Source organism: Phoenix dactylifera, chromosome 17 (genome assembly GCF_051530095.1).
Source record: "Phoenix dactylifera cultivar Ajwa chromosome 17, Ajwa_hap1_PhDact_Kaust_v1.1, whole genome shotgun sequence".
NCBI lineage: Eukaryota > Viridiplantae > Streptophyta > Magnoliopsida > Arecales > Arecaceae > Phoenix > Phoenix dactylifera.
Genome location: NC_143206.1, coordinates 9,470,627 through 9,495,459, shown reverse-complemented (window position 1 = coordinate 9,495,459; position 24,833 = coordinate 9,470,627). Strand labels below are relative to the sequence as shown.

Here is a 24,833-nt window from a genome sequence, read left to right as displayed (position 1 = left end):
TCTTATTGGATGTTGGTTACTGACCTTCTATTTTTTGTGGCAAGTTGATATGAAGCATAATTATGAGCTCAGTAATGATCAAGAGTAAACATCGTTGATATGCTTGGTTGAGAAATGAGATAAATCAAAGTGCAACTAAAATTGGCTGTGGTCTCTTAGGTGACCACGGCACCTAATCAGGCCATCAGCATTTAGTGTATTAACTCATTTGAAAGTTCACTTTGTAATTTATCTCTTTGATCACCATGGGTCGTGGTCACCTGTTCTATTCCATAGGCTTGACTTTTTTTATCAGCATTATTGTTGAACAAAATAGATAGGTGGTTCTAAAGGAGACCCACTTCACTCTCATTTTAGAGAAGGCAAACTGTGGCCATTCATGGCTTCCTACACCTGCGAGGGGCGTGTCAAGTCGCTTCCAATCCAAGTTGAGCCAAGCTCATGAGGCTTTAAGCTCAACTTAGTTGGTATACACTCCTACCAGCCAAAATCAATGATGGATATGCTAAATTGAGAATCCACATCATTGATAAAAATCTATTGCAATTGGGTCTCCCCCTCTTATACTTCAAAAAAAGAAAGAAAGAAAGAAAGAAAGAAAGAAAGGAAAATGAAATGTGAGATGGCTTTGATATAGTTTTGCATTTTTAAAAGAAACAAAGTCTTCCAAGGTTGGCAACCAGCCTTAGCTCAGCTTGTTGGCTTATGTGGAAGAGATCTATACGAACCTCCTTATTTCTAAAGCTTGATATGCATGGATGATATTTTTTTCCCCCTCGTATGCGCAAGTTGTCCATTAACCTATACATGTACATGTTTGGATCGAGGATTGGATTAAAAAGAAACATCTAGGGGCTACGGTTGATCATGTCTGCATATATTTATGTAGAAAATGTACACAAGGTCTTCGTAGAGGCAAATCAGGGAATAGTGATTAGCTGCAACCCACTAAAAAATAGATAGCAAATTGTAACAAAGTACAAAAGGATAGCAATTGGATTATTTTAAAATTTATAATATCACAAAAATGTAAAAGGGTTTTGATGTTGCAACCTACTTGAAAATACACGAGGTTCTGAGCTATCAAGTAGTTCGAGCATTTGTACTCATCAAATTTGTTCTTAATGGAAAGTCATTTTCTACGCTAACTTGTCTATTTCAACCACATAATAAGTCGGTTTTAGCTATTTATTTACTAGCATTGCAAACCATGCACATGCAATATATCGGTGGAATATCTATTTTTTTTTTATCTTGCATGAAAATCAAAATCCTGTTTAGAGCATGAAGGAAATATGAAATAGTGCATTAAGGCATTCATATGAAAGGGCAGTTTAGTTCAAGCACTTTATGATTTTATTTAGATATTACATATTTAAAATTTTCTCTTGTTCACCCTATATGTATTTGAATTTGTTTATGTATAGATTAAAATTATAAAAATATTAAATCAAACCGCATTCTGAGCCTAATTCTAAGTGGATTATCTAGCTAAAGTCAAGGCACTAAATTCTCTTTTTTTAGAAAAATGCATTCAATTTATCTCACTAAAAATTTTTCTAGAAAAATATTCAGCCAACGGCACTATGGGAGAAAGTATTCAAGGTTTAGCAATAGAGGTTTCACTTTTGGACTTTTGCATGTATAATACCTCAAAACGCTAACATTGCAAATATACTCCTTATCTTTTAATAATTACATATGTATCATAAGCTAAATCAGTCTATTCGAACAAAGAATCCTTATTAATCTCATGGAACTAATATGAGAATGTCTTTATTTATATTAATATATTGCATATATGACCTTTTCTATGGATATCTCTTAAAAGATCATGAAAAACTTATAGATAGCTTGAAGGATTTACTATTATAATTTTGGGCACTAGGAAACTAGGGATTAGTAAGGGACGGCAATTGATTAAGATTGGGCCAGGTAACTTCCAACGAACCTGATCTTTTGATTAAATGAGTCAAAAAATTCCAAACCGAACTTGACATTTTCCTTAAATAGGTAATTAGATCTCTTTATATTCTTTCTTTTTTCTTTTTGTTACAACCTGACCTCTTTCCTAAATAGATAATCTGACCTGATCTATGTAATCCATCTAGTATCAGATAAGCTTAGATAGATTAAATGAGTTTTAAATAGGTTAAAAGGGTCTTAAATGATTTAAATAGTCAAACAGGTCTTTAATAGACTTAGTTGTAAATTTGCCAATCCAGCCTAATTATTAAACGTGTCAAGATAAGTTAGGTAGGTCATAACACCAAATCTGAACTCTATCCATTTAATAAATTGGTTAAGTCAACCTGCTTACTACCTAAATTTCTTTATACCAAAATTTGTACCCATGGATCGGTCGTTGGTCAACTTGGTGGATCACATAATAAATTCACACCCGTGTGGATGATGTTATATTGGCAGGTGTCATTTATTTGTTTTGATATTTACAAAATCTAATTGTGTTATTTTCCTAATTGTACAAGTGTTTTAATGCGTTTCCTTGCACATTTTTTATTTTATTATTTTGATCGTATGCTAATAAGCCCAAAATTCCGATCCAAACACTGAAGTTGTTCTTTGTCTTGAACAATGTTCCTTTTTGGCCTTTTACAATTGTGAGGGTCAGCCTCACATTGAACGGGCTAGCCTCTTGGCCCAGCCTAGCACCAAATATACAGCCCAAAGGCCCATCCCCATATCCAAACAGGGCGGAGCCTGCTCGAACACGGACAGAGAAGGAAAAGTCCACCACAAACTTGCCAGAGGCTAACGAAGATCAGCGTCCACTTTACTTAAAGCTCCAATGCCCCAGTTTTTTCCATTACTAAAGATTGCTACTGAGAGGGAGATGCGGGAGGCGGTTTGGGCGCTAGTGGAGGATAAGGCTCCCGGTCCAGATGGGTTCCCCCCCTTCTTTTTCTGCCGATATTGGGGCATCATTCGGATTGCTGTGGTGGAGGCAGTCCAGTGTTATTTCAGTCGGGCTGGGATGCCGGAGGATCAGAAGACTACTTTCGTTACGTTGATATCGAAGTGCTAGGATGCGGCAGAGTCGAGCTACTTCATGCCCATTAGCTTGTGCACAACCTTATATAAAATTGTGGGAAGGATCTTGGTGGGGCGTATAAAGCCCTTGCTGCCCGGTATCTGCCAAGAGCAAGGTGCTTTTGTGGGCGGTAGGAATATTGCTGGCAATGTCATGTTGGCCCAAGAAATGATGTAGGATCTTAAGCAGGTCCCGAAGCGGCGAAGCTTGATGACTGTCAAGCTGGACATGGAACGAGCTTATGATAGGATTAGGTGGAGCTTCCTCAAGCAGGCCTTGGAGAGCTTTGGGTTTCATGGGCTCTGGATCGAGTGGGTGTTGGGGTGCGTTCGGGGGCTGAGTTTTTCGCTCCTGATCAATGGTATGCTATCACCCTTCTTTAAGTCTACAATGGGGTTGCGATAGGGATGCCCTTTATCCCTGTATTTGTTTATTATCTGCTTTGACATTTTGTCTTGGGCATTACAGGCCACATGTGTGACTCAGGAGCTAGGGGCCTATATCCCAGCCCCAGGGGCTCATTCGATATCACACTCACTCTTTGCTGATGATTGCCTTCTCTTGGCCAGGGCGCGGGTAGTGGATGTACTGGCCCTTAGGAGGGTGTTGGCAGATTATTGCGTCGCGTCTGAGGAGAGAGTGAACCTCCAGAAGTCTACTATTACTTTCAGCCCGAGCATAGAGCTCAGGGTTAGGCGAGGGATCCTAGAATCCTCGAGATGCCAAGCAGGACGGGACCTGGAGTTACCTGGGCATACCGATCACAGGCGGGAGGTTGTGGGTAGCTGAGTGCACTGATTTGGTGCAACGGGTCTAAAATAGGTTGGAGGGATGGAGGGCGTCGTCTCTTTTTATGATGGGCAGATTGACGCTGGTTAGATCAGTACTTAGCTTTGGCTCCATGCCCACCTATCATATGGTAAACACGGTGGTGCCGAAGACTGTGCTGATGAGTATCGAGCGCATGCTTCAGGGCTTCTTGTGGGGGTCGTACGGAGGTGGTCATGGGGTGTATTTGGTAGCCTAGGAGAGCATCTGTCTACCCTTTAGCAAGGGTGGCCATGGAAATCTGTCCCTTTTGGAGAGGCGTGAGGCGCTCACTGCCTGACATGCAGCCCGTTTCATGCTAGAGCCGTAGGGGTTCTGGGGTCAGGTTATGGCAGCCCGCTATGGCGGGGCGGCGGCGTGGGCTAGGGGTGGGCGAAGATGTTCATTCATGTGGTGAGAGATAGCGAGGTTTCTGCCAACTGTATCGGCACACACGAGGTGGGTGATAGGTGATGGGCTGAGCATCGATGTGGCTGGGGACCTATGGGTGGACACCCTTGCCTTGCAGCTTTGGCCGACCATGGTCAATGTCGGGGTAGCAGAGGGTCTACGAGTATGCGACCTCTTTGTCTTGGGAGGGCTGCATGGGATGAGGTCAGCTTGAGTTAGGTCTTCGGGATGCATCTTGCCGAGAGGGTCCGGTTCTTGCTGGTTCTAGGGTGTATAGGTCCAGATATCCGAGTTTGGAGTACCTTGCACAGGACTGGGGTTAGGGTGGGGGATATCTCTTGCGTCCTCCGACCGAAGCATGCGCCAGTACTGGACTGTGCATAGATCCGGCACCTGAGCCTCCACCCAAGGGTTTCACTGTTCTTATGGAAGGCGGTCTGGGACAGCCTACCAACAAGAGCAGTTCTCAGTGGTTATGGACCACGGATTCCCTTAGAGTGCGGGATCTGCGGTGTTGATGAGACGGTGGACCATGCGGTGTTTCAGTGTGCATGGGCGAGAGCGGCTTGGCGACTGGTAGGGACCCCGAGGGAGGCTTGAAGCCAGAGGGACCTATTTTTGTAGGCCATCTGTCGATGGGCGGGTACACCATCGTTACGACTAGAGGCCGTTAGAGCGACTTGCACATCTTACCAGATCTGGCTGGCAAGAAATGCTCGAACGTTTGGTAAGTATTGCATGTCGCCGGGCTTGTGGTGGAGAGCGCCCGGACGCAGGTGGCGGAAATTAGTCATATTACATCAGCAGAAGGGCCTTTGTCAGCTCGGAATATTTGGGGTTCCCATCCTGCTCCGATAGTACCCCATTTGGTGTTCTCTACCTCCGAGCTTCCTCAAGGTCAATTTTGATGGATCTATCTCGGATGGAGGTACACGGGGTGGCGCAGGGTTTATTATTATCAGGGACCCGAACGCAAGGGTGATGGCAGCAGGTGGTTGTCAGCTATTCGATGTTTCAGTTCCTGGTGCAAAGTTGAGGGCTGCGTGGGCAGGCCTTCGACATGTCCGGCTAGGTTTGTGAGTTCGCTCAGTCATTCTAGAGGACGACTCGGCCACAGTTATCAGATAGATCCTGGGGGTCCGAGGAGTGCGGGTGATGGCCACCCTCTGCTTCGTGACATCTGGGCCATGACGAGGGATTGAGTAGCCTTTCAGGCCAAGCATGTCTTCCGTGAAGCTAATAGGGTTGCAAATTGGGTGGCCACCTATGTGGACAGCCATACGGGTAGTACCGTGTGGGCTACAAATGGGGAGCTGTCTCGGGCACTCCGAGATATTCTGTTTTCTGACTTTATTAGGTATATTCGTACTCGTCAAATATGAATCGCCCGTCCTAGCAAAAAAAAAAAAAAAGATTGCTACGACCACCACACTCTTTCTTCACTTTTCTCCTCTTGAATGCCCCAAATTTTTTCATTACCAAAGATTGCTACAGCCACCACTCTCTTTCTTCACTTTTCTTCTCTTGATTGTCGACGGTTTAGGCTCACTACAGCCGCTAGAAATTGCAGCCAAGCCCTTGCTGGAATCCTAGGTAAGAACCTTGATCTTTTTGTCTTCACTTCCTTGATCATAGGGCCCGCCGCCGGCCGAGATTTCACCAGAATAATCCAAGGATAAGAGACGTTGTTTATCCCTTATTTTTAGATCCAAAAACCCTTTTATTTTCTTTTTTCCAGCCTTCTTCGTTGTCGGTGCTTGTTGCTGAATATGGGGATTTGTTCTTTATGCCACTCTCGACCGTCGCTAGAGCCCCACCACTGGAGATCATGAAGATAGGGACGAAAGGGCCAAAACCCTATTTTTTGGCTATTCTTTTTTCTTTGTCTTCTCTTTTTCCATCGCCAACTGCCCTATCACCGAACACTGGTGTTCCTTATCATTTTCCAATGGTGGGCCACCACCGGCATCATTGGGCTGAGGTTTTGTCTCTTCTGCTTATTCTTCTTTCCCTTTTTCTTCTTCTCCTTTTTAGTTTTATCTCTCTCTCTCTCTCTCTCTCTCGCTTCTTTTCTCTCTTTTCCTAGGATTTTTCTCTCTTTAGTTTGTGGGTGACCCTAGAGGGTTCCTCTCTTGTAACATACATTGTTCTCGGTGGAATGGTTCTGGCTCTTAGCTGTCAGATAGTGCATTGGCCTCCACCTTGATCCTTAGGGCTCGTTTGGTTCGCGGGAAGCATTTTCCTTCCTAGGAATATAATTCCTGGAAAACAAATTCCTAGGAAGAGGATGCCTAGGAAAGTACTTTTGGCATGTTTGGTTGATCATGGAAAAGTGACAAATTTCCAAGGTGCTTATGTTTGGTTGGCCATCCACTTTCCTAGGAAAGTTATATATAATTCCTATTATGCCCTTAATAAAAATTAGATTTTCAATGCCTCTTTAATGCTTCTTTAATGCTGAAGGGACTTTTTGGGAAAAAGTAAAAATGGAGTGATTCCCGCCTCATGGGAAAGTAACTTTCCCATGTTTCTCATGGGAAAGACTTTCCCATGAAATGTGGGAATCACATTCCCATGGGAATACAACTTTCCCTTCTCTCTCCTTTGAAAACTCTAACCAAACAAGAGGCATCTCATTACTTTCCCGTTAACCACACTTTCCCCCCTTCTTTTCCCGCGAACCAAACGAGCCCTTATTGGATTTTACTAGATTTGGCCATTCTTGATTGTTGTGTCACTAGCACTTTGGTTTGGCCTTTAATCAGATGGAATGAACTTGACCAAATCGAATTGTTGGGCCTTACCGCTTGGCCAGCTCGATCCTCCTTCATTCTTGTTGAGCATAAAGTCGTATCTCCAGTAGTACCTCAATTTTTAATTGTGCTTGGTTCTAAGATAATAATAAAATTAATTTCATTCAAATGACATTGAATAAATGAAGCCGACTTATCTAACTGAAGTGGAATTTTGAAACGAGAAGAGGTAAGTAACTTAACCCTTTAAGTATGCTTTATAGTGCCCTCAGTTTGTTAAATTTGATTATAATCTCTATTTTATGTTTATTAAATGGATCAAGTATGCTATTATTATTGCCACAATAATTCTAAAATATGTAATGTTTTTCGATATTCTTGTAGGATGAATTTTAAAAAATTTGACCGGATAATTTATAATATATATCTTCTCAGCATAGGTATGATTTGGTCCCGTCAATGAGGATTATACATTGATCCTGTCGAACTGTAATCCAAGAAACTAGTTTCAATATCAAGCCACCAATGATTAAAATAGTGATATTTATTATCTATTATCTGATATTTGGTGCATTATTTATCTTTATTATATGAACCATGCCATTGGGATACATGACCATAGCCTAATGTTGGATCGAGTACCATATATATATATATATAATGTGTATATTATTTGAGATATGATTTCCTCCAAATTAGTATCATGTTATTTAATTGTTTATTTATTTAGTATGCTTAAATCCTACTTTGATGCGCTGTGTTGCTTATTAGGCTAGTGTAGCTTATTATTATTTTTTTCTATTTTCAGATCCTAAATCATGACTGCTTGGGACTTGTGAGAGTGCGCTAGATTGCTTGGAGATACTTGATCATTTGGACTTCTAGCTTAGTTTAGTTTAGCTTAGTTCAATTTAGTTTTGAATATTTTATTCAGTTTGAATGATAATAATTGGTTGGAACATTATGACTCTTGTAACGTCGGGATATTTATTTATAAGAATGATTTTCGAAGATTGAAGAACTATTATTATTGCTCTGAATTATTATGATTTGATCAGTAGCCTTGCATACTTGGATGGTCCGTCCAATAGGCATGCAGTGCTTGTTACTCTCCTAATTTAGGGCGTGACGACAATATAACTCAACAATCCATGATGCTACCAAATCTACATCTTCAATTCACCTATGTTGCTACGAATATCTTTTTGACATCTTTGCCGATTTCTCCATTATTTGGCCGCGATCTATGGCAACACAATTGCAGTATGCCATGTTCATAAAGAATATAATTGTCCTTGGGATCGCTTGTGCCATGTGCAGAACGGTGCTATTCATAGATGTGAGCCCCAGTGTTTTCGTTTTCTTGTTTAGTTGTGACTCTTGACATCTATAATGTTGAATGCCAGATGGACATCACTATCTATATGGCATTGCATCCATATTTTCCACCCTATAGTGGTTAGAGCATGTAGTTGTTAAACAAGAGGTTAAAGATTCAAATCCTTGCTCTAGCAATTGTTATCTATTTGTTTAAATAAATATTATATGTATTCTATACTCTAGTTTTATATAAGAGTGATACTAAGGGAGATGCGTGGTTAGAGGATATTAGTGCAACACCCAGTTAACATAAGAGCCTTTTGAAACCACTGTAACAGCCATTTAATTTGTAACACCTGTTTATCTTTTTTTTTTCAAAAAAAGAATACTTGGATTACGAAGTTGATTTTGTCTTTTTAAAAATTGGTTTGGTAGTGGAAATCTAAACGTAAATCCCGATAGAGCCGGCTTCATTGGTCATTGGGCGACGAAATTGTAGGGCGACAGCGAAATGGACAAATTTTCCCAACTTTTGAAGCCAAAAGAGGTTTGGATGGCGGACCTAACGATGAGGTGGTGCTTTAGAATTTAGAAAATCAAAAACTACTCCCATCACGGATTGGAAAATCCAAGCTACCAGCTACAAAAGTTGTTGATTTCTAGAAGAATATTTCTCGACTGCTAAGACGACTTGGACCATATAAAGTTCTGTTCTCGTGCTAAAGAAATTTCAGCAAAGTGGTATTAGAGATGAAGGCGGCCGGCCAGAGTTGGAACAAAAAAGTGATCGTTTGGTGACAAAATTCAAATCAGATCATCTGATCCTGAGGTAATCTATATAAACGTTCAAGTTCCCCCACATCTAGACCTTAGGAGACACCAGGAACTGAGGGAGAGGAATAGAGAAGGAAGGGAGGATGATGAGAGTTCTTTTGTGCTTGTTGCTCTGCTTCTTAGCCATTACAGCAAGAAATGATGCAACGAGGCAAGGAGATGCCCTTAACAAGCTCTACTTCGACGCGTTCAAGTTGAAGAGAGCAGCAGCTGCAGGTGCTGCTTCTTATGCCACCACCACTCTTTTCTCCAATCTATCTTCGAAAATTTATCCCCAGCAAGGGTTGAAGGAGAATGACAAGATCAGCAAGTTGCCTGGCCAGCCTGAAGGTGTGGATTTTGATCAGTATGGAGGCTATGTCACCGTCGATGCGGAATCCGGAAGGGCTCTCTTCTACTACTTCGCCGAGGCTGCTGCTTCTGCTGATCCTTCTTCCAAACCACTGGTTCTCTGGCTCAATGGAGGTGAATAACCACAGTATCATTTATAAACTATCTTGCATCATATGAATCTTTAATTGTCTTCTGTCTTCTTTTGATGCTATCAGGGCCAGGCTGCTCGTCTCTCGGATACGGAGCGATGGAGGAGCTAGGCCCCTTCCGCGTCATGAGCGACGGCAAGACGCTGTTCAGAAATCCATATGCATGGAATAGAGGTCTGGTTAAGCATTCAGATTCAATTTTAATGTTCGATACTCTTCTTAAATTTCTACAGTCATTCACATATATAGTTGATGCTATGTGACGTATTGTTTAGTATGTCATGATGATGTTATTAGTTGTTTATTTCTAAGAATCATTCATATTGGTATGTGATCATGTTTTGGGTGCTGCAGTGGCTAATGTGCTGTTCTTGGAGAGCCCAGCGGGCGTTGGCTTCTCCTACTCCAACACCACCTCAGACTACGACAAGAGTGGGGATAGCAGGACGGCCGCGGATGCTTATGTATTCCTGGAGAACTGGATGGAGAGATTCCCAGAGTACAAAGGCAGAGATTTCTTTATAGCTGGGGAGAGCTATGGTGGCCACTATGTGCCCCAGCTTGCTCACACCATTCTCCAACACAACAATACCAGCATCAACCTCAGAGGCATCATGGTATCCAATTAACTTTAGCTCTAGCTTCTTGTAGTATTAATCTTGCTGCAGTTACTGAAACTGAGATTGGACAATGCTAGATTGGCAATGGAGTGATCAACGCCGAAACAGACAGCAAGGGGATGTTCGACTATTTCTGGACACATGCACTGATCTCGGATGAGACCATTGATGCAATCCACAAGTACTGCAATTTCTCGCCGGACGCTGTTAACCAGCCTAAGCAGTGTGATCAGGCGTTGGAGGTTACCAACAATGTCTTCGAAACGCTGGACATCTACAATATCTATGCTCCTCTCTGCTTCTCATCCGGCGTCACGCCTTCTCCTAAGAGATACTCGGTTTGTCACCTTTTCTTGTCACCTATTGCTGCTGCTTTAATCGAGCTTCAAGCTTTCTAAAGGAACTTCATCACTTTGTGGGTGATCCAGATTAAGAATTTCGACCCATGCACTGATGACTACGTAAGTGCTTATCTCAACATTGCTGAGGTGCAGGAGGCTTTTCATGCCAATGTCACCAAACTCAACTACACCTGGTCTGCTTGCAGGTATTGCCAATGTCACAAATATGCCTGTATTGCTCCCCTTTGCCTTCTATTTCCTTTCTGTCAGTCTTTGTGCATATTGACACCTGGTTGGACCGGTCTAGCACTGAGCCGGTGGACCTGGTCCAACCAATAATTTTCTGTTCACTTGGGTATCCTTGCCTGCAAAGCCTTGTGAGGCTCAGATGATGACATAGATATGTAGGAACTCCCTTTTCTTCTGAATAAGAAGAGTATTATCTTGCAGCATGGCCGGTCTACAAAAATCAAGAGGAATAGTGTTCTTCAGTCTACTTTAGTCCCAAGCCTTGGAACTCGGACTTGGAGGGGTGGAACAATACTGTTTTAGAGCTTGGTTAATTATGTGACCAGTGGAATATTTCCCATTGGATTAGTTTTTTTCTCATTACATCATGTGCATCAATTTTATTTAATCACCATTAGAACATTTGCACTTGCACTCTTGTTTGAATATCCTTGCAATTATGACCATCATAGTAACAAGCTTTTATCCATTTTAATATTTTAATAGATAATTAACTTTATTAGTTTCAGGAATAACATCCTCCAATTGCTGAGAAAAAAAGAAAAAACAATAAACCAGTGCCCTATAGCTTCATAAAATTCATTTTTATTAGGTGATACGCTTCCTCCATCCAAGTTAAGGACCCTTACCAGGTCCCATATATATTGCGATGTCCACTTATTATTTCTTATGAATTGGGTGTCCATTGTGGTCATATTGATTAAATATCTTTTTATGAAACACACTGACTAAGCTTCAAAAGAGTTCTTTTTCATAATAAGACTTACCACCCTATTCTTACTACGAAGGAGTGATCTTCCCTACTATTATTTGTGCATTTACCAACTCACTTTTCCTCATAGATCTTAAACATCTCAGATTTGCATTAGTCTTCCTTTTATAAATTTAGGAGAACGGGTCAGATGGATGAACTTAGTGGGAGATAATATTGGTAATATTGCTAATGCAACCCAAGCTATAACTTCACTTCTTTCCCCTTGAACGAAAGAACAAGCATAAACTACGAAATGCTGGACATTCGTTTTTATTGATAACTAGGATCACAAGAGATACAAAAGTGCTTATTTTGACTATGGTTCATTTGTTCCATCTCCTAAAATAAATCGGTTTATGCAAAGATAGGAATCATTCGATGGCATATTATGCAACCCAAAATCACTGCTAGAATTGTCATTACTTGCAAAAGATTGCTCTTCCTCATTCATTTGTAATGGTTTTTATGTTCTTGTGAGGACAAAGGTCAACAATATGGATGGTAGGGGTAATTACTAGATCAAAACAAACTTGATCAATGGTACATAAATATAAAAATAAAGTATGCGCATTATTGTGTTTAAGGGTTACAACAAAATGAGTGGTGCATTTTAAGTTACAACTTCAGGGAATCGTTGAACTGTTCTATAACAATATAAATTTCAATGGTACATTTTTTATTCTTTCATTGAGGTAGCACTTAATATTTGTTGAAGATTTCTTGATACCTATTCAATTGTCACCTTAAATTACTTACAAGTTTCAAATATGTAGAGCTACAGACATGAGGATGGAAAATAATACTTAATATTTTGAATATCCTTTCAAGTTTTAGGATTACATTTAATTTTATTAAATGTGTTTTAATCCAACAATATTATGATGCAGGCATTTTATGCAATGGACAGATAGCCCTTACACGGTCTTACCACTTATCAAGGAATGCATGGCTAATGATATACGAGTTTGGGTGTATAGGTAATATGAATGAATTCATTTTCTACAAAGTTATCATATTTTAAAAATTTATAGATATTTTTGAATTAATAATAGTTATAAATCATGATAAATAGGCAATTAGTTTCTTTGTCATGTTAAATGCAGCGGAGATGTTGATGGACGGGTTCCTGTCACTTCATCGAGATATTCTCTCAATCAACTAAATCTTCTAGTAAAAACTGAGTGGCAACCATGGTTTATCAATAAGGAGGTAAACTATTCATCTAACATTTGGCTTAATGAAGTCAATAGATTTTCTCAGTTAACCCTTTACATATACACATACAAAAATATTAAACAAAACAAAAAGGTAATTAAGCTAATCGGTAAGTATGTAATGTTATAACATAATTTCTTTTGTAAAACCTAAACAATGATATTTGTTATATATCAAAAACACACATCACACAAAATTTGATAACAATGGTTTGAAGTCTTATGCTCCAATAAAAAGTCCTCTTCAAATGCAATTAGCCTAATTGGTTCTTTCACATTTTTCTTCATTGTCTTGGAAAGAAGCCGATGCCTCCTTTTCAATCTCTTTTTAATGGTAATTTAGGATCACTTATCTAATTTTCCTCTTGTTCTAATGAAGTCATCATCCTTGAATTTTGTTTGAAGAATTTGATATTCTTTTCAACTATTTTAATGGTTATCCTTAAAAATTTAGGATGGTGAACTCATCCATAAAATCTAAAGAAAAATTTTAGCTATCAATGAATGACTTTATATAGTGAGGAAGAGGTCAATGCTTGCTATTATGCAAAGTAATTATAATTCCTTATGAGAATACATCAAGTTATTCTAATTTACAAGAGGCCTATTAAGCAATAGCATGATATTTTTGCTTCTCCCTTTTTCAAATTTCTCCTTTCCAACTTAAATCTAATGAATTTGGCTCCATCAATCCATATTTACAAATATATAATTAAAATGAGTTATTAATGAATTTTGGAACCATATTTATTACCTATCTTTTCCTCAAAAAATCACATAGTTCAATTAATTATGATGATCTTATACAAATGCCACTAAAAATCCTAAAAGTCTTTTACTATTAAAGTTGTATTTAAAGAATTAAGAGTAGACTAAGAGTTTTCATGGAATTCAATGATCTTATAGTAATAAAACTCCACTCAAGCAACTACACTAACTTCTCTCACTTTCTCTTTTTTTAATATTATGGACAGGTTGGTGGATATAGTGTTATTTATGATGATAACTTAACATTTGCTACTGTTAGAGGAGCTGGGCATGAGGTTCCGAGCTACCAAGCACTTCGAGCACTTGTACTTGTCAAATTTTTTCTTGAAGGAAAGCCGCTTCCTTCCTGAAACTACTTTAATTTAAATTTGTTCGTTTCTTAGATATATAGGTCAAAAGGTAGTTACTCGTTATCTATTTCAACCACATGTTTACTCATTAAGCCATTTATTTACTATCATTGGAAAGCATACACTTATAGTTCATAGTTGGAATATATCATTCTCTCTCTCTTGTATCAAGGTTCTATTATAAAGCACAAAGGAACTGTGGAACCATGCATTAAGCCATTCATTTAAGAGGGTGGTTAAGCTCAAGCTCTTCATGGTTTTATTCTTGAAATACGTGCTTAGTATTCTCTCTTTTGCCTTCTATATGTGTGAATTCAACTATATATAGATCAAAATTCAAAAATTATATCAAGCCATATCATAAGGCCTACTTGAGTGGATTATCAAGCTAAAGTCAAGCACTCAATCTATAATCCTATAGACATCATTAGAAAAAGTTTCTCTATGGGAGAATATTTCAAAATCTCATTGCAACAATTTTATTTTAGCATTTTTGCTTATGAAATATCAAAAATGTTTCACATTGCAAAGAAAACAAGTCTAAAATTTATAATTCATTTGCCATGGTCTGTTTTTTCCCATTGGTGCTGTTGCACTCCTCCAAAGCTTGGCCTCACCTTTCCCATGCTCTGGAAGCATGTTGAGGCCTCCATCAACCTCAGTGTCCTCACTTGCAACGAGCTATTTATTGCCTCGAGAAAAGCCAGCACGAGAGATTAGTTCCAAAGGGTATTTGATGAATTGTCCCAAAGAGCTAATATGTGACTGAATTAGCCAAGTCAAGGACTTATAATCATGATAGCCATATAATTTCTCCAATCACATATGCACATGAACATGGGAAATTCTGAGTATATCCTGTTTAATCTTTGTTAGATTTTAGAATTGGAACAAATAGAGGACTTTAATTGAAAATGAAAATGTTATATGCATTCTGAATCTTGAAGCATCCAAATAACTAAAATTCAGCTCCATCTAACTACAATTGCTGCAACTCTATTTACATGCAATTTTTATTGCAAAGAGATTTCTAGCTGCAAGAAACTAAATAGCCTTAGTTGATTAGAATACTGCAGACTATAATGCTACGTGAAATTTAACGAAAAAGAATTGCCCTTAAAAATACAACACCTAAAATAAATCGTCAAGTACCACGATTGATAATAATGGCAAGGAAAATGATACCTCTTTTGTTGGACTAAATACCATGGATGGTAGACTTAAGAATACTCACTTCCATCTTTTGTTCTGCAAGCTTTTTTAGCATAGTGGTTGCAAGGGCTTCTCGACCAATCGATTCAAATGTACATCTCCTTTGCCAGTTATGGTAATCTTAAGACCGATCTTTTTTTGATTAGCTGAAGATTTCTATATATTTTCTCTCATCAGCTGGACCTTTCCTTTCTTTACAACTCTCTAGAACTTGATCTGCCTCTCTCTATAAGAACTCCCAACATGAGATGATGATTCCTTTCTTTGACGGTGCTTGGTATCAAACTGCTTAGATCCGTAGCAAAAATATTCTTAGTATAACCAATTCTTCCGGTCTCAAATCAAACCATATTTTCTTATTACAATGATCGCAAGGGGCGTCGATGTAGAGAAAGTTCCTATTCTTAATTAGTTCCTTAAATTTCTTCTTCCACTAAAACTCAAGGACAAGCCTGTCTCTGACCAAAATTTTGTTTATATTGGCATGTTCATTCCCTACTCTTTTTCTTTCTAGCAATGGAGTTTCCATATCTGCTGAAGTCGTATTAACATCTACCTCAAAGAATGGGTTGCCCTCAACAAGCATTACCCCCTATCATTTTCTGGAAACTTCAGTCTACCATCTGCAATCATCTTTTGAATTACATTGTGGAAAATAATGCAATTACCAATGTAGTGGCTCCGCTTGTTCTGTCACTTTCTTACTCTTTCAATTCTTTGGATGGAGGTATCTTGTCATCATATCACCATATATGTTTATCCTTCATAAGGTGATCAAATATCAGATCCCTTTTGGTAATGTTGGAAGGATATTTCATATCATCCTTCAGAACAAACAATCCTGCAACTGGTCAATTTTGAACAGTTGGCCTATAGAAAACTTATAAATGTATGGTTTGCCGGTCATGTTCTCAGCCATGTCAATCTCATTACATTCATCTCATCAAAACTATGCTTCTCAAATTCATCAACTTCATTACAATCATCTTCATCAAATCTATGTTGCAGTATGTTCCCTTGGTTGCCTTTTTTTGCTTCTCTTCCACAAGAATAGCCTCATATTTGACCACTTGAGTATTGAGTTGGAAGAGATCTAAAAACTCAAGTCTAGCAAACCTTTTTTTTAACCCTAAATTTAGATTATTTTGTGCTATTTTGACAAAGTTGGCCTAATGCAAAGAAGTGTAGCAATAGTTCCTGACCCTTTTACATCTGATCATGTCCTGCTCCACGGACTCTCTAGGTTGTTTGACCAACCTAGCAAGATCAGCAATTGATACCTCTAGTTTGATGTGATAAAATTACTCATGGAATTGACTTTCTAAATCTTGCTAAGTCAAAACAAAGTTTGTAGTAAGTTGACATACCACATGAAGGCCGATCCGGTTTGTGAAGTAACAAACAATGAGAGCTTCAAAAAATTGTTGTTCTTGACCTCTCTGCATTGAACTAAGAACCAGCCATTATGCTTGACTGTTGAAAGATTATCATTTCCTACGAATCTTGAGAATTTTGGGACTTTGTAACCCCTAGGAAACTCATAGACTTGATTGTACTAGTTTGGGTATGGCTATCAATATATCGGCCTTAGAGGCGGCCAACAAGCACATCTTAGCTAGCCTTTGATCAAATTGGCTACCTAGGTTAGCCCAGCATCAATAGGTATAAAGGGTTATAATATATGCTGTAGGCACCTTGACTAGCCTGGGATTACCCCCCACTATATAAGTTTGGTATGTCTAGCTATTGGATGGGAGGCGAAGGTACCTGCTGGGGTGGTTGCTCCTCAACCCTTAAAATAGAAATAGGGTGTGCTATAGGATGATTGAACTATTGCCCCTCATCTGTTGTCCAACGAGGATGACCAACTCTAATAGTACGAACCAGTGTTTACGTAACTTCACCGACATTCCTACAAGAAGACATCTATAGATCAGGATGGCTGAAGCCTATCTTAGACTCGAAAGTTATCCTGATATTGATCGAACCATCTATGACTATATATTTGGTTTGACTCTCTAATCCTATGTTCACTTGAGGAGTCATTTCTCCTTTGCCTCGATCTTTAGATCTTGAGAACTCACCAGAACAATACTCAACCTTACCTTTCTCATAGGCCATTAGTCTTTAAAAGTTACGCTTCTTGAAGATTTTGACATTTCCATGCTGAAGGGCTTGATGGGCTAGAGATATGGCCACCTGAATTCACCATAGGATACTCTAGACTATGCTGTGGCGCTTGTTGTCAACCAATAGAATAGAAGCAAGTCTCTCAACCTGTTTAGCAATTTGGGTTCATAAATGGCCTTGGCCACTTGTAACGGCTTCCAATAAATCATGCTGGCTCTTGTCCATATAAAATTTTAACTGCGTGACTATATCTTGCCAAGAAATACCTGGCAAATGGATGATTTCTGCCTGAGTAAAGCTAGTCTGATTGCCAAGAACTTCAATTTCTCGTAGAGCTAGAGAACCCTATCTACTCAGTCCAATCTGGGAACTTTGAGGTTCTTCAACGTTGTGACTTCCTAGCAGCCATGATGATTGAGCATCATTTCTCCTTCATGGTGGAATCTCGATAGCTACCCTTGCAGTTCTACTTAGCGTACAAGAAAAGACGTCTTGGTATTCCTTTCCATTAGGCAGATGGGTTGCGAGCATCTTTGGCTGGGTCGAGCAATTGCACAGACGTGTCATCAGTGTCTAAAACCAGAAAGAGGTAAAGGTATGGTCGCATGGGTCCTGACGCATTAAGCTTCAAGAACTTTCAGTACCGAAGCACCACCTTCTCAGAGGATGAGGAGATAGCCAAGGCTAAGAGTTTAGGCTAAGAACTATGAACTAAGGGTAACCTAAGGTAATGTAAATAAAGATAAATGCAAAGATAAGATAAAGGTAAACGATAGGTGTTTGATTGTAAGGGGATCATTCTTTTAAGAAACAACTTAGTTTTTGTACAACACCTTTCAATGTAACATCTACTTTTATTGCCAGTAACTATCCAGATTTGGCCTCCATGTCCTTCTGGCAATTCCAATAGTTATATCCCATGATTTTCACTTTCCTCATTATGGCAACCACTCATGTTATCCCTAATGTCGCAACTCTTTGTTAGCAGACCGAAAGTCCAGCTCTCACAGATTCTTGGATTTTTTGTTGCTTCAAATCAAGTTAGCACCACTCCATCTATACCTCTATATATTATCGACAATCATTCCGCCTACCCAGACCGAACTCCACTAGATTTGTCATATGTTACATGGGAACCTATCTAAAATTCTCTTTTCATCCATCAAGTAATCCACATGACATCCATCTAGATGATCCCATAAGTGTCAGGATGTAGTGCAAATAGGCAGGAATATGATGGTCCAGTAAAGTTGGAAATAGAATTGAAATGCCACATTGATTAAGGTCGAGAACTAATAATTTGCATGGTCAATGACTACCATCTTTGGAGGGATCCCAACATGTCTAGTATCAGTGTTCCATCCAGTGTATAACAAGGATGATATATATTCAATAGCACCAATCCCTAGTCATGAGTGCATTGTACTTCTTCTCGACGAGCTTTAACAAGCTCTTCGCCATGCATTTCCTGCTCTTTTATTTGGCATGGTCTTCTGGCCAGTTCCACATCTTGACAAGTCTCTCCACCACAGATGTGGAGGTCGAGATCCAATGAGCTGCTCGTTGTTGGAATTGGAATCTAAGAGCTCCGCAGCATATGAGATGAGGTCCATCTTCAGGCCATTGAAGATGTCCCCCTTGATGCATTTGGAGTACATCACGGTTGTTCCCAGTTCAAAGTTGCTGCATGCATCTTCAAGTACATGGCACTATGAGATCTTCTAGAACAAGCCTTCTCCACAAGGAGTTGTTGACCTTGACTAGCATGAGTCCAAAGAATATATTCAACAATACCTGTGAGGACCCGTGCGGGCATGTGTTTAATCCTACATTAGTTATTCGTCGAGGAGATCTTGGATACTCTTACAGGACTAAGAATCTCAAAAATATCTTTCGACTAGCCATTTTGAGTGAGGTCTTATGTTATTACAAATGGTATCAGAGCGAACTCAGTTGATAGCCTATGTAGACTAGGAGACACTGCGGTATGAGTTCATAGAGGCTGACCATGGACTGATCGTGGTGCTTATGAATGGATTTGAATGGATTTGAATCCTTACACTACAGAAAAAAGTAGCTATCCCGGCGCTTTGTTGGACCTTTAGCGACGCTTTTTAGCGTCGGCTAAAGTACCACCGACGCAATGCCCCTCGTCGTCAAAGCGTCGGACATACCAGAGTGGAAATAGTTTTTGCCGACGCAGGGAGAAAGCGTCGGCAAAAACCAGCATTTACCGATGCTTATTAGCGTCGGTGATAGCCCGTCGAAAAAGTTCCCTACGGGTTAGCTCCTGGTTTTTCCCGACGCTTTATAGCGTCGCTAATTTGCAACGCTTTAAAGCGTCGGCATATCCTCATTTGCCGACGCTAACATAATTATTTGAAGCGTCGGCATAAGCTTGCGGGTGCGGGCACTGTGTCCTTTGCCGACGCTTAAAAGCGTCGGGAATTGCTTTTTTTTGAAAAAAAATAAAAAACCAATTCATATTATAAAACACAAATTACAAAACATACATTATAACAATATGAACCTGTATTACATTGATACATACATTATAACAATATGAACCTGTATTGCATTGATACATTAATACAAACACTCAGATCATTCGAATTGTGAATATTGTAATATCTGATTAAAAATTTGCTTACAAAGTTTCAAATTACAATGTACTCTGAAAAATAAAAAACATATACATATCAAACTCATTAAAGATAATCTAGAATGCATCAGGGATGGAATTCAGCTCCATCATCATCTCTACAAGCGTTTGAAGTATCAGAAATCTACAAAAAAAAAAAAGAGAAACCTTAGAAGTTTGGAATAATGTGATACATTAACTCATATATCATAATTGATAATATGTAAAGTATTCAAATATATATAGTTATTTACCTGAGAAGGCAGAAATCATTGTAACATTGATGAAATATTCGTAAGCTGAGCTTGCAAATTTGCTTGGTTTTGCTTCAACTCTTCAATAGTTGCTTGAAGATGACGAACTTCTGCAGTGTTACTAGATTCTCTAGCATTTCTTGTATATGTGCCCACTGAAGATAACTGAGTGGGGGTAACTCCAACGCCGTAACCCCTCACTCGCCCATAATGCTCTGGGCCCATCAATTCAGCTAGCACTTGAGCTTCAATATGATTAGTCGCGTCGGATGATGATGACCCTCTGACGCGCTCTGAAATAAGATTTGTTGCCGTATCCTACATCTCTCAAAAAAAAATTCAAATTAATGTATGCCAATATTAGAACCAAAAAAAAAAATACGGCACAAGTCAAAGATGAATACATACAACTATATCTCTGGACTCCTCCCGAACAAAGCTGCCATCTCGGTGGGTGTGAGTCATCTTATAAAACTCCACCCTACCAGGCTCCCTCCCATTATCATCCATCTACAACAAAAAGTATATTTCAAGAGTATACATGCTATATGATAGAATAATTTAAGATAAATTTAAAGAGTTTCAAAAAAACTTACGAATTCGGCTCTACGCCTCGCATAACTCATGGAGCCTAAAGTATGAGGAACAGTCTGTGATGCTCGAGCAGCTCTACCAATATTGGAATATGTCTTCCTCGAAAAACAATAAACAATGTAATTAATACAATGTATAAATTTCTAATCTATAATAATAGTAAATACAATATAAGGTATTGAAAAAATATACACAACCTGAGCTCTCTCGGAAAACCAGTAGTGGACAAGCTCCCTCCACTGATGAGAAATTACATCTGGAGGACAAACACGGGCCACCTCCTCTTCAGTCATGCCCTCGTGCTTCCAATCCGCCTTTAGCTTCGCCTTATATTCTTTCCATTTGCGGTTGACGGACTTTAGCACCCAATCATGGCTATTTGCAGGAAGGACAAACTTTTTCTACATCAAAGTCAAAAATGTTATATCAATGTTAAACCAAAAAATAATTGAAGATAGTAAGCAGCTTCAATTCTTTACCTCAACAACTCTAAGAAGCTCAACCTTATACGAAGGAAACATTTCATTCCATTTCGTATAGTTGAGCGGACACAATTGTCCCTTCCGCGCAACCGATCCTAAAAACGTGGATAAAATGCTTGCAGCATTCTTGATGGGCTGCCCCAGTTCGTTGCAATGGACGACAATCTTCTCATCCTCAGGTAGGGTCCATACGTCCCGTGCTCGAGTGGGCCCTCGTGTTCTCCTCACTCTCCCCAGTCCATCTATAAAATAAGAAGTCCATTAAAGGCAAATGATTTAAAATAGTTAGATTGTAAGAGAAATTAATATAAAAACTGTAAATCAAAATACCCAGGACATCCACGTCATCCGTGTCTGGACAATCTGCAGGTGGCGCATGCGCAGACTGGGACCCGGACTGAGTATGAGACTCATCGGGCTGCTGGGAACGATCAAAAGTAGATCCCACGGATGTGTGCTGAAACTCAATATCTCTGAAACGTTTTCCTCGCGGCATGTTGTAATCTAGTATGCATAAAAAAGAATCAATATTAGTTAATTAAAAGTATAGAAATAATTTATAAAAGTAATTTAATGCAAAGTAATTTATAAAAGTATCAATATTCCGATCGTAGAATATAATAAAAGATGTGATTAGTATTGCAGACTTTGACTCAAGTATCTTTTCCTTCTGGAGGCTGTCAAGCAAATGTGCCTAATGAATACACAACCATAACATAATCTCATGTCTAAACATAATTCTGAAAATTTATATTGCATTAGCATATGTCAGATATCCTACAACAATTTAAGAAGTAACAACTAAACAGGACAATAAATGTAACAAGAGAGAGAAGCTCTATAATGAGAATTCAAATCCAACATACAAGTTGTGTGCATCTGTCCGGTCAAATAAATGAAAAGAAGCAGCATCCATAAATTTCTGATGGCACGTATATGCTAAGCAAGTTGAGAAAAGTTACTTTGAGAATTAAACGAGTATCGGCATACAAAGATTCCACATAATACGTTTATGAGCATGGAGCAACCATTCCAGTTCTACTGCTATAAATCAATTGGCATAACTTTTTGCAACAACTTCCCCTCGCTTCTCCATCTCAAGTTCAATTCTTCTTTTTTTTGCCCATGCTGCTCCCACACGTTTAGGATTCAATTTTAACACCATTGTTAATACATGCCTATAGTTACAAAAATTTCATCTACTTTACCTTTTGGGGGCGTTTGGTATGGGATAAACATCCCAAGATTAAAAATAATATAGATGGATATGATGAGATCACCTCGTTTGATTATACTATGATGATCTCACATGGCAGTGATTCCAAATTATCTCTATTTTTCAAATTATCGCCCAACCTAGCGATGGAATATCCATCCTTGGGATTGGGTATCTAAGATCACAGGCATGATCTTAAGTTGAAATTTATGAATAAGAATTTCTTAATTCAGTGAAAAATGGGTATACTAATATACCATTAATATATTATATCAATATTATAAAAATTATAATAATTAATATTATAGTAATTAATATCTTTGATCAATGCATCTGTGATTAGGCAAAGCACCATATTGCTTTTGTCAGAAAGCGTCTAATCTTGTTTTGCCAGTGAATTGGCACTACTTGTTTCCTTCAGCTGGGGCTACAAGGAGTGAGACTTTTCTTGCTTATGAAAGACTTTGGCTGGAAAAATGGAACGTAGATCAAACCTTTTCTGGACAAAGTGCAAAGACCAGTTTCAGCCATCCCACAGCATGCTAAGATAAAGCCCTACAGCTTTAAGTTGTGTTTAAATAGAGAGACCAGTTTGTGGGTCAAAAGTTTGTGCTTTTGTTTGGGGTCAAAGCTATAGTACCCTATCACCCCTTCTCAAAGCCAACAGTTTAGGGCAGTTCCAGGTTTCCACCCTTCAAGAAAACAAAAGAAAAAATTAAAAAAAAATCAGAAAGTGGCTGGAATTCTTGACAATAAGTGTTATTCTCCATCATTATCCCAAGTTTCAAAAATCTGCCACCACTACTAGAATTGGAAGGCATGTGGAGGCACATGCAATGATGCATTCCAAGATCCACAACCATTACACCAACCCCTTCTTAATCATTAAAAATCCAGCACCATCAATTATCCCCTGGTCCTCTCAATCCCTCCTATAGAAATCCATGCAATGGAGCTTTTTCAACTATATACACAGTCATAGGCCCCTTCAAACCAGTTCTCACACACAAAAAAAAGAGACAATTTCAGGAACTAGTTGGAGATCAATACTTCCACCTCCTAACTTTTAAAGACAGAGCTACACCATTGGTATATTATTAACTTCAAACATTTTCTAAAGCCCACCAGTGCTCCGAAGACAGACAGCATGCAAGGAAAAAGGAACTATGCATAAAAAGAAAAGAAGCAAAGGAACTAGCTAACCATACTATAGACATGACCTAATCTTAAGATCTAGACAAATTCTTTAAAACCAAAAATTAGATAGAGTCTGCCATCAGATTTGTGGCATGTCAAATGGACTCATGAACAAGAAGAAGAATCATCTTGCACATGACATAAAAAAGCAACCCTTAAAAGGAAAAGAAGAAACAACCAGAAATTTAAATAAGAAGAAACCGGATCTTTCTTGTTCATACCAATACGAAATTAGGCTATCATAAAGTTGTGAGACGTATAAAAATGAATTAGAAATGAAATAATGCAGGAAAGCTTTGCGGAGGCCTGTTACTGGCTGCAGACACCAAATGTACAAAAATGAATGGGTTATTGCAGGTTGGTAATTTCTAATTTGTTGAAAGAAAATGTTGTCGAGTGTCATTAATTTTTGAAGGAAAAGGATCACTTACCTCAGACGACGGCGAGGTCGACGGCGGCGGAGTAGCTAGGTCTCGGGATGGAGGTCAAATGTTGGCACGTAGCTAGGGCATCGACCGAGAGAGGATGAGGAGAGGGGGCCGGGCGAGCGTTAAAAATAAGAAGAAAACAAAGAGGAGGAGGAGGAGGAGGAGGAGAAAGAGAAGGAGAAGGGGAGGCTTACCTCAGACGGCGGCGAGGTCGACGGCGGCGGAGAAGCGAATCTTTGATTGCCGATCGGGGCTAGGGATGGGGCTCAACCGAGAGAGTATGAGGAGAGGGGGCCGAGCGAGCGTTAAAAACAAAGAGGAGGAGGAGGAGGAGGTCGACGGCGCGTAGCTAGGGCATCGACTGATAGAAAATGAGGAGAGGGGGCCTGGCGACGGTTGGGGTTTTATGTTTTATAACGACGCTTAAAAGCGTCATTGTTTCTCAAAGTTGTAACGATGCTCTGAAGCATCGTTGTTGTTGCAGATTTACCGACGCTAGATCAAAGCGTCGGCAAAGGTTGGCGCTGAGCCAAACTTTCCCGACGCTTTTCCCTAGCGTCAGGAAAACATAGTCGGCAAAACTCACATTTTCTGTAGTGTTAGCCTGATGAGGACGTCGGAGTTTGAACAACTCTGGATTGTTACAATACTTGAGGTGATTCTTGTTCTTTTTACATAGTCCTAGTTGATGAGCGCATCGAGGAAAACATGACGTAGGTGTTAA

At 39.3% G+C, this 24,833-nt stretch overlaps 1 protein-coding gene and 1 pseudogene across 2 annotated transcripts; one reads left to right on the top strand and one right to left on the bottom strand.

The window, feature by feature from the left end:
- Positions 1-9,402: 9,402 nt before the first annotated feature.
- LOC103716440 (serine carboxypeptidase II-3-like) lies at positions 9,403-14,126 on the top strand (annotated as a pseudogene). Its single transcript, XR_016398879.1, has 8 exons — positions 9,403-9,642; positions 9,726-9,833; positions 10,014-10,276; positions 10,357-10,617; positions 10,708-10,826; positions 12,511-12,600; positions 12,727-12,832; positions 13,812-14,126. The product of XR_016398879.1 is annotated as a serine carboxypeptidase II-3-like (transcript).
- A 5,925-nt stretch (positions 14,127-20,051) lies between these two features.
- Positions 20,052-20,867, bottom strand: LOC149751034 (uncharacterized). Its single transcript, XM_089928013.1, has 3 exons — positions 20,789-20,867; positions 20,601-20,702; positions 20,052-20,510 (listed from the first exon to the last, which is right to left on the bottom strand). The coding sequence occupies exons 1-3, from the start codon at positions 20,816-20,818 to the stop codon at positions 20,208-20,210; spliced, it is 435 nt and encodes a 144-aa protein (XP_089784139.1). The 5' UTR covers positions 20,819-20,867; the 3' UTR covers positions 20,052-20,207.
- Positions 20,868-24,833: the final 3,966 nt, after the last annotated feature.